This window comes from Buceros rhinoceros, unplaced genomic scaffold, assembly GCF_000710305.1.
Source record: "Buceros rhinoceros silvestris isolate BGI_N320 unplaced genomic scaffold, ASM71030v1 scaffold46103, whole genome shotgun sequence".
NCBI classification, from domain to species: Eukaryota; Metazoa; Chordata; class Aves; order Bucerotiformes; family Bucerotidae; genus Buceros; species Buceros rhinoceros.
In genome coordinates this window covers 1-9,559 of record NW_010403897.1, presented here as the reverse complement: position 1 = coordinate 9,559, position 9,559 = coordinate 1, and the positions used below count along the sequence as shown (strand labels likewise).

The following is a 9,559-nucleotide window of genomic DNA, read 5'->3' as shown; positions in this document are numbered from 1 at the left end:
TAAGCAGCTGTGTGGTGCCAGCTGCGTTTAAGCCACGACATATGCCAGGTTTAGTTTCACGGTCTTAGCTAGCGTGTTGTTAGCTTAGCTAACTCATGTTCTCCAGAATCCGTATGTGTATAGTTACATACAGTGTTTTCAAGTCCCACCTAAAGGCAAAAATATTTAAAAATAACTCTGAAGAATGTAGGGAATAAAGTCATGTATAGACAAATCATTTAATATGTATTTAAATTAATCTGCTATGCTCTGTCATGTAAAGCTGTTCCTGAATACTTTGGAACAGGGCAGGAAAATGAAGATTAGTTCACATATAATAAGGATTGTGTTCGTGTTGTTACACTGATTTACGTTGAAATGCTCTAGTACAAAGTAAAACCTAGAACACAAATTTAATGCATATTCTCTGAATGCCATTCATAAAATCATGGATTTTCTTCCTCTGTGCAAGAGGCTTGCAAATGACCTGTAGCATTTTCTCTTTCCAGAGAAAGTAGTAGAAGTAGTCCGTGAAAATTAGGGATTAGGTTTAAACCGTAGACCAAAAGATTCATTTCTGAAACACCATCGTTGTTCAGGATCTCTGGACCTTACATTTCCGACGCTAAATCCCAAGAGGCCATACATGTAGAAACTCTCTCACAGCTGGAAACACCAAAGGACAATTTCCTACTGGAGGAAGGCTCCCCTATATGCAGCTTTTCAAGCATCACATTTGCTCATACTCTGCGTGAACCCATCCCACCCTCCACTCTTCATACACTGGGGGCCACGGTGTACATCCACCTTGCAGCTGTTGACCAACACAAGGGCTGTTTTTGCCCCACATCCAGGATGTGATCTAGCAGGCAGGCACAAGGAGAGTAAGCACAAGAGGTGTGGGAACTGCTCCCACTCCCAACAGGAGCAAGTTCACTGCGATCTCCTTTGACCAGGGCTTCCCGCCCTGTTAGTGCTTTCTCTTCCAAGCATTCCTTGCTTTTCCTTGTATCTGTTCTTCTACCTCAAACTGCAGCTTGAGAAGAAAGTTTTCTCCCCTCTTATGCCCAGGTTCCTAACACCTCTCTGTGCCACCTCCCAGAGAGGATCTGCCACTCCATGCTAGAGCAACCCCTTGACCATGTGAGGTTAATTACCTTCATAGGAATTAAAAGACAACAGGGAAACAGTGCTGTATTTCCCTTAAAAACTGAAACAAGACATGTCCAAAGGACAGAAAATGTTTTTATTAAAAACATTCTAAAAGGTTATTTATAAAACATATTTCATCATTTGCACTTGGAAACAATTCAGGACATGCAGTTGGTGAGGCATCTTATACTTTCAGAGTTTCAAGTCACAAAACATGCCTTACTATATAAAATCATTACACACCTAACACCACAGGCAATCATACTCAGAATTCAAGGACTGTTTGTAGAAAGATTTCAGCCTTCAAATATGAATTTGTTTAGAGACTTTTGGTAAGCAGTACCTGTGCATACCTGGAAATATCCACTTAGTACAGTGGACTCATCTTTAAAATTCAATGGTTTGTGCCCAAATACAGTACTAACATCAAAAGCTACAAAATAAATAACTTTATTGCAGAATTCAGAAGTTATTTAATAAATAAAGATGTACTGTGAGACATCTAATGTACTGTAACTTCTCTAAATCTGTACAGACATCTGAATAAATAACCTTTTGTGAAATTTTTTTTTTTTTTTTTACAAGTAAACAACTCACCCTTCCAAATCCCAGATAAACACTGAAGGAGATTTAACTCCTCCAGAGTGAAGGAGTATGTATGCAGAAGAAAAAGTACTTCATTTATTTGCATTGAGAGTTTAAAGTCACTCCCACCTAACTTGTCCCAAAACTGCAAAAAGCTTTTAACAGTTTAACTTCCCTGTGAAGTGGTTCTGTTTTTATACAGTTCTGCTCACTTTACACAGCACATTAAAAAAATAATATGAAAATACTAAAGACCTACTGTAACTCCAGTAGACTTTGAGATGAACTTACAGCAGGGCAGAAGGAAAGGCCACAATGACTCCAAAGACATTGGAATATATATTGAATTTAATACATACATTTATATCTGCAAAGCAAAAGCCCAGAGAGCAACTGCGTACGAGAACTGTACTGTTACGTTGGCATTTATCTGTGATTCCACTGAAGAGGCACTTCCTTCAATGCAGGAGTTGTAGTTACTTAAAAGTTCCACACAGACAGACAGGGTCACTTTCAAAAGGTACAAAAGGAAAAAAAAAATCCTCAAATAAAAAAAAAAACCCAAAACTTTGGTTTTCAAACTCAGGAAAATAAAACATATGTTAGCACTATTTTGGGAATCCTCAGTGAAGTTAAAACAACTTTGATGGAATGGTTGTGTGCAACTGCGATTCAATTTATGAGGTTTTTAACTGGGTTACTTCAAAGATCTGTTTAGACAGCAGGTATGCAAACAGCTGAATCAGCACAACTGATTGATGGCAGTGCCATCAATCAGCCTACTGCCATCAATCAGGCCTACCGCCAGGAGAATAAGCCTACCTGAATACAGTCACAGGTTACACCGTAAGTTTAAGCCCCACATTTTACCTTGGCAAGCTTAATACAAACAAAATTATTCTGGAGAATACAAGACATTCTCAGAACCACCTTTTAACTAGAGCTTACCTGGTTAAGACTGGGCTGATGGATATTGAAGCCAGTCTTGGCTGAATGAAGTTTTTTCACTGTAGAAAGTTCTATGCAGATAAAAGAATTCAACTGGTCTTGTAAGTATTGATGTAACCCTCCAAAGAGGGCAGAACTGTCACCAATTTTTTTTTTTCTCCAGATTTTTTTCTTCTTCTCATGCATTTGCTTGGTAGCGGATTAGCAAACTATTTCCCTAAAATAAAGCCCTAAGAAGTGCTACCTAAAATCCTGTGCTACACATACTGCTTCCTTCCTTTCCAAAAGGACAGCTACAATCTCTGATCTATGTTCAGTTTACAGCGGAGACAAGAAAAAACTTAAGCCAGAGAAACGAGCTATGAAGTCCAAAATAGTTGGGTCAATTTTCACTTACTAGGAACTAGAGTTCATCCTGGCAGTCCCTTCTGTCACGCACTCTCTCCCTGAGAGCAGCACAGCTTGGGGTACTCCAGGGGAAAGACGTCACATGCTGGTAGATGCGCAACAATGAAATTCACGTGGGTCAAATTCAAGGGAACGTACACAGGCATGGCTTTAAGACAAATAAAATTCCCGCAGTCTTCAAATACGACAGGGGAAGGTATAAACAGCTGGCAATATGCCCTTGTTCTCTGTGGAGAACATCAGTGGTATGACAGCAGCACCTGTACATTAACCATCAAACCAACTCAGGAAGAAAGCCCTTGGAGGCACACCAAGTAACTACCTTAGCAAGAGCTAAGTTTCTTAATATGGTTTGGCTGAAATGTGAGAGAATTTGCCATGTAGCCTCTGTGATACCATTATGCTGTTATGAACAGCAGAAGAATCAAGTGAATGCATGTCTCATTCAAGCTGCAACATGCCTTTTCAAAAGGTGCTCAAATGACTCAATTTAATAAATAAATTTAAGCTCAACACTGCTAGTGCTGTATGTGCGTTAATAGCACATGCTATTATGCTATTATTAATGCTTCACATTCTTTCAAAGTAAATATATTGGACCTGGGAATACCTATTATACCACATCACATTATCTCTAACCTTTGGTCACAGCCCCTTTATATTTTAAGCATACACCTCCTCAAGATTTGCTAAGAAAATTTAGCAAGTTGTGGGTGTGTCATCACAGCACGTTCATCCAATATCCAATCTACAAGCTAATACAGGCCACTTCAGAACTTCAAAATCCATTTGTACCTTTCAAGTAACACCTAGCTTTAACACAGTTAGGTGTTAGTAACACCCAACTGGAACAGATAAAAAAATTCATATAACAGAGCTAAGATTTGGCTCCACTGCCAGTCACATAAGTATGCACCATCAGAGCATGCTTTTGGAGGAAGGAATGCAATGGAGAAAGAGTTTATTTTCAGTTAAAATTCGTCTTCCGTAAATGTTTATTAGGAATTTCTATAGCACTGACTTGGAGCGGCCAGGACCCACCAACAATTCCTGCTTGGATAGCTACACCTGTTACAACTGCTAGATCAGGATCTACAGAGGTGTTCGGTTCCTTTCCAAAGAAATCCTGAATAACTTTGCGTATTTGAGGAATCCGGGTGGAGCCTCCAACTAACACAATTTCATCCACTTCTGCTTTGTGTAGGTGGCCTTCCTTCAGCACTTGCTCAACGGGCACAAGAATCTTCTGAAAAAGGTCCTCATTTAACCTCTCAAATAACTTCCTAGAGATTTCTGCTTCAAACACAACTTTGACAAAGTTGTTCTCTACTTTTGAAGCGTTTTCAGGATTTTCCAGATCTTTTGGTTTTTGTGAAGGCTTGCTTTTTAGCACAGTGTTTGTTTCTACCTCACCTTCTGGAAGTTCTTCTGTAAGTTTCCATTCTGGCATAGTCAACACCACCCTTAGTGTAGCTGCCTCATGAACAGTCAGATTTAATTTAACTGCTTCTACAGCCTGTCTGAGGCGATGTATTTCTTCTTTCCGTGTTGGCAGAGATCCATATGTTTGATGGAGCTGATCATACAAATACAGCATCAACCGCTGATTGAAATCCTGTCCTCCAAGTTTGTTGTTACCTGAAACATCAGAACAGAAGCCATCAGACACATCATCTTCAAAGCTTCAGATAGCAGCACACACTTTCTCTTTTACTGGAAGATGGTGCTCAAGGGCCAGAACAGCAATTCTAGGACCATAAGCATAGCACAAGAGCTCACGGAGCTGCAAAAATAGAAATAATTGTCATCCACTGAAGAACGCATGATGGATAACAATTTTCAGATTTTTATCTAGCAACTATTTTAGAATCTATCCCCGCCTCAATGTTTTTCACCTGAACTGCTCTGCTGCACTGTAGCAGAATCAAGCAGTGGTTGTGAACTCAGACATGTTCTCTATAGAAGAAATTTCTAGCTGGAACCCTGTAACTGAAGTACAATCTCTCACAGCAAATTGTTCTTCCAGCTAAAATTACCAGTTTCAAATGTCTTTCTGCATAGAATGGATTTTTCTGTTAGCACTTCCACAGTACAGCTTTATCAGGAATATTGTTTTAACAGTTTCAAGTTACTCAATGTCTTCATGCACCCACATGAAAAACTACATGCTACTGCGGGATATGTATATACCCTGCCAAAAGTGGAAGAAAGTGGTAAGAAAGTGGTAAGCACGAATCTCAAGCTCTGTTAACAAGTACATCTTATATTTGCCTTCAGAGAGAGAGAGAGAGAGAAGGTATAAGATATAACCAATTTCTACCAAAAGATTATTCTTGCACCATGTTTGAAGGGTTTTGAAAACAATTGTTGGCACATTCCATTCAATCAAGTTAAAAAATTTTTAAAAGCCTGCAGATTTTTATCTGTCTTGAATAATATTCTCAAAGTTTCCACCATTTTGTTTTGACTGAAAACAAAAATTCACTTAGTGGACCTCTATCTAAATAAATCAGAAGGAAGCTGCTGTTCCTCTCTTACTGGACTGAGGAGCAGTTCACATCAAAAACTCCTTCACTGAAGGCAAGGCAGACAGTTAGCACTGCATCTCAGGCCTGTCTGAATTGAGGTCACCTGAAAAGCAGTTGTGTATTCACAACAGTTTTACTGAATGCTGCTGCCAGAACTCTTTGCGAAGTGATGGATCACTCTGGCACATACATATTACAAAATTTATTTCAGTAGGCGCATTCCCTGCCACACTCAGCTGGAGCTAAACACAAAGCGAGGATGCTCTAAAGTAGTGGTCAATGATTTGGCAAGTATTTCCAGTTTGGACAAAGGTAACAGAAAGATCTGTAACACCCCCAACCCTGAAAAGTCCATTCAAAGTATCTGCAGTACACACCAGTGCGTTGCAGATGGGCACTTGAAAAGGTAAGAGCCACAGATAAAATGAAACACAATTTATTCGAGTCAGACACTACCTCTGAATTTATCCCAATTGCTGAAACCAGTCACAAACCTAATTTTGCATGAAAGCAGCCAAGTACACGCTCAGAGAACACTTTGTGATAAGACTAGTATGTTTTAAAAAGCTTTTCTAATGGTGACTTTAGGTGACCCTCACTTCTTGAGAAAGTAAAGCATTTTTCCTACCTGCCATGGCTCGTGTGAGGAACATCCCTCCCTGCTTGTTCAACAGAGACACATCCAAAGTTCCTCCACCCAAATCCACCACCAGAACATTAAACACATCAGCTTTGTGGAGTCCATAAGCCATAGCTGCAGCTGTGGGTTCATTGATTACTCGCAAAATTTTTAGCCCTATGAAAAGCAAATAGCAAACAACAGTCAGGAAGACTTCAGAAAACTGCAGTTACTCAGATCATAATGAAATTTACCATGCATTGTCTGGTGTTTTTTTAACCAAACTTAAGTAAAATGGCAGGTCTAAAGGAATTAGTTTTCTAAGCAGTAATACAAACTCCATAAACTCTTTTCCTTATTTAAGCCCACAGTAGTACTACTTCAGTGTCAGGGTGAAGTCATGAACCATGATTTGCCCAAACACGTTTCCTTCAGCGAAACCTTGCTAAGGAGACTTAGTTCATGGTTTCTGTTTCTTGTCCAAGGGTGCTCTGTATAGTCTCTCAGTTTGGAGATTACCCAAAAGACTATTTTCCATGAAGTAAAATTTAACAACTTCTAGCTATTCATGTTTGCATTAGTCACCTGCACCTGTTGGTACAAAAGCGCTCTCTGCTGTTCCTCAAAATTGTTAACGGTCTGTTAAAAAAAAAAAAACAAACCCTCCATTCTGTGATTCTCTGTCCCTGATTCACTGTTTCTGTACTCTTCCCAAAGACTTCACCGTTAGTGAAAGAGACTGAAGGTTTCTTAGAAAAACATCAGAATAAAGAGACATCACCTGCAAGGTTAGCTGCCTTAACAGTAGAATTCCGTTGCCGTTCATCAAACTCTGCTGGCACAGAGATGACCGCCATTGAAATGGGCATGCCAAGAGAGTCTTCTGCCATACTCTTCAACTTCAGTAGCAGCTGAGAGCCGATATGCTCCGGAGTGACACAAAAGGTTTCATTAGCTGTCACGCAAAATTCTGCTGATCCATTGCTGTTGAAAATCTAGGAGGAAAGAGCAATACAACCCCCCAAATGAGAAGTCTTTTTCTTATGCTCTCCCATTCTGCTCCTGCCAAACATTTTCTTTGCATATACTCTATTTATTATAGAAAAATATGAACGTGCCTTTGCCACTTCCTGAATCAGTTTCACTCCTTCACTACAAATATTACGAAAAACATGCCACTCAGGGGGTCCGAGTATATCCAGAATAGTGACACCCTCTGAGCCCAGGTAAGACACATTATGAAAAAAACTAAGACCTAGCAACTGTGTAATCAACTTCAGCACCACATTCAAAGATAAAAGTAACAATTTTAATCATTAGGTTTACCCTGCTGATAAAGCTTCCCACAGGTTTTTCTTTCTGAGAGGAAACAAACACATTGGTACTAGAACACCTTCTCTTAACAAGAAAAGAATTTAAAGACATTTTGCACTACCTGAAAATTTGTCTTTACAGCAAATCCCGTACCATGCTAAATTAATGCTATACTTACTTAAAAAGCAGCTTTCATGATCTCCTGCTGTCAAGTAAGGACTAGAAAAGTGCATGTGGAAAAAAGTGCACTGGGACAGAGACGACAGGACTTTATTTTTTATTCTCAGGAAAAAAAGTTTCAGCAAAGCACAGTTGGAATTGCAACTTGGAATTTATACTTTAAAGAGAAGGGGCTGGAAGACTACTCAGAAACACATTTCACAGTAGCGGACAGGGTCTCTATCAGATCTTATACAGAGGTACGTAACTTCCACAGCTGTTTTCTCCTCCCCTCTCTGGATAACCTTACAGTCTTCAGGCATATCAAATTTAGGCAAATTACTCCAGATCAGACAAGGTGGTCACCTACTACATGTTTCAAGCACCCTATAGGTTCCTGCTTCGAGAGAACTGAAGAAGATGGCTACTTACCTTAAAAGGATACCTGCTGCTTTCACTTTTTAGTTCTTCTGAAGTGAAGATTTTCCCAATGAATCTTTTTGCATCATATATGGTGTTCTGAGGATTTGAGTCAGCCAGTTCTAGGCCATCATACCCTACATACACACGTCTGTCTGTGAAAGAGACTATACTTGGTATACTGTTGTGCCCATTTTCATCTGCAATAACCTTCACCTGCCCTGTTCCAGGAAGAAAAACACCAACAGAGCAGTATGTCGTGCCAAGGTCAATCCCAATTACTTTTGGGGTAGGCATCGGTAAATATTGCTGTGCTAGGTAGCCAGCCAACAAGAGAGCCAGAATAGCCGAACCTGAAACACAGAGTTGTAAAACACAGGATTAGAGTACTGACTGCTGCATGCTCAGAAGTCAGTGCAAACTACACAGTATTATACATCATACCTCATGCAGTTTCATTTTGTGTTCTGAAGCCTTTTCAGCTACCTATTAGTTTTCAATTTCTTCAAAGGTCACCAGCCATATCAGCTCTCTTAATTCAACAATGACTGAAGAGTCGAAAATCTTAGGCATTAAATACTAAACTGATTCTAAAAAGCCCAAGAGGTACAGCAAAGCCAAAAATACCAATACCTTGTAATAATTCTTCCTCTCCCTGCAAGGCACTTTAGAAAAACAGGCTAATTAGTATTTTGGGAGGAATTGCCTATGAATAATACCTAAGAGACATCTGTTAAAGAGGCAGCAAAAATTACAGTGAATGGACAAAACCATCATTCAGGCATCTCCTCCAACTTCTCTGGAAGTCTAAAAATGAGAAAATGAAAAACCACATTAACTCCTCCTATTTCAGTCATAGCTCCAGAAAACATCTTCCCATATCTCTGAATCTTTTCTATGCCTTGAAATCAAGGAGTGGACTAGTTCAAGTGCAGTGTTTGTGGGTTTTAATTTTGCCTATAATCAGACAAAGCAAGAAACACAAAAATCTAACAAAAATCAGTGCCTCAGAGGACACAAATGCACCATCAAACGAACAAAATCTCAAGAGAAAATGTATCTAGCTTAAATTTCAACAAGTGGAAAGGCTCTTTTTTTCCCCAGCAGGGAAGGGTGGTGACAGCTGTGCTTCAAACAGACTAGTGAGAAAGCACAGGTTTACTTTTGGCTGTGAATCTTCAAGGCATTTCTTAGGAAAAGTCCAAGAGCACGTCATCTTTCCAAACAGAGGAACACACCGAACACAGCACGGGAAGCTGTGCCAACCTGAAGAGCCACTGCAGGGCCATAACGCCGGAAGAAAGACTGCCAGAGCTCTAGTCAGCGCCCACCGCCGGAGGCCGGGTGACGAGACGCCCCTGGGCCCTGCCAGGCAGAGGCCGCCCCTAGCACGGCAGAGGCTCCCTAGCGCTCCGCCGACCGCACCGCCGCTCAGCCCCGGGCACCA

General features: G+C 40.2%; 1 protein-coding gene across 1 annotated transcript; it reads right to left on the bottom strand.

Moving 5' to 3' along the window:
* Window positions 1-4,039: 4,039 nt before the first annotated feature.
* Window positions 4,040-8,475, bottom strand: HSPA13 (heat shock protein 70kDa family, member 13; the record flags this gene model as incomplete). Its single annotated transcript, XM_010133160.1, has 4 exons — window positions 4,040-4,710; window positions 6,229-6,396; window positions 7,001-7,214; window positions 8,125-8,475. Coding segments are annotated over 4 exons (1,404 nt in total), but the record flags the coding sequence as incomplete, so codon positions are not given.
* Between the last annotated feature and the right edge of the window lie 1,084 nt (window positions 8,476-9,559).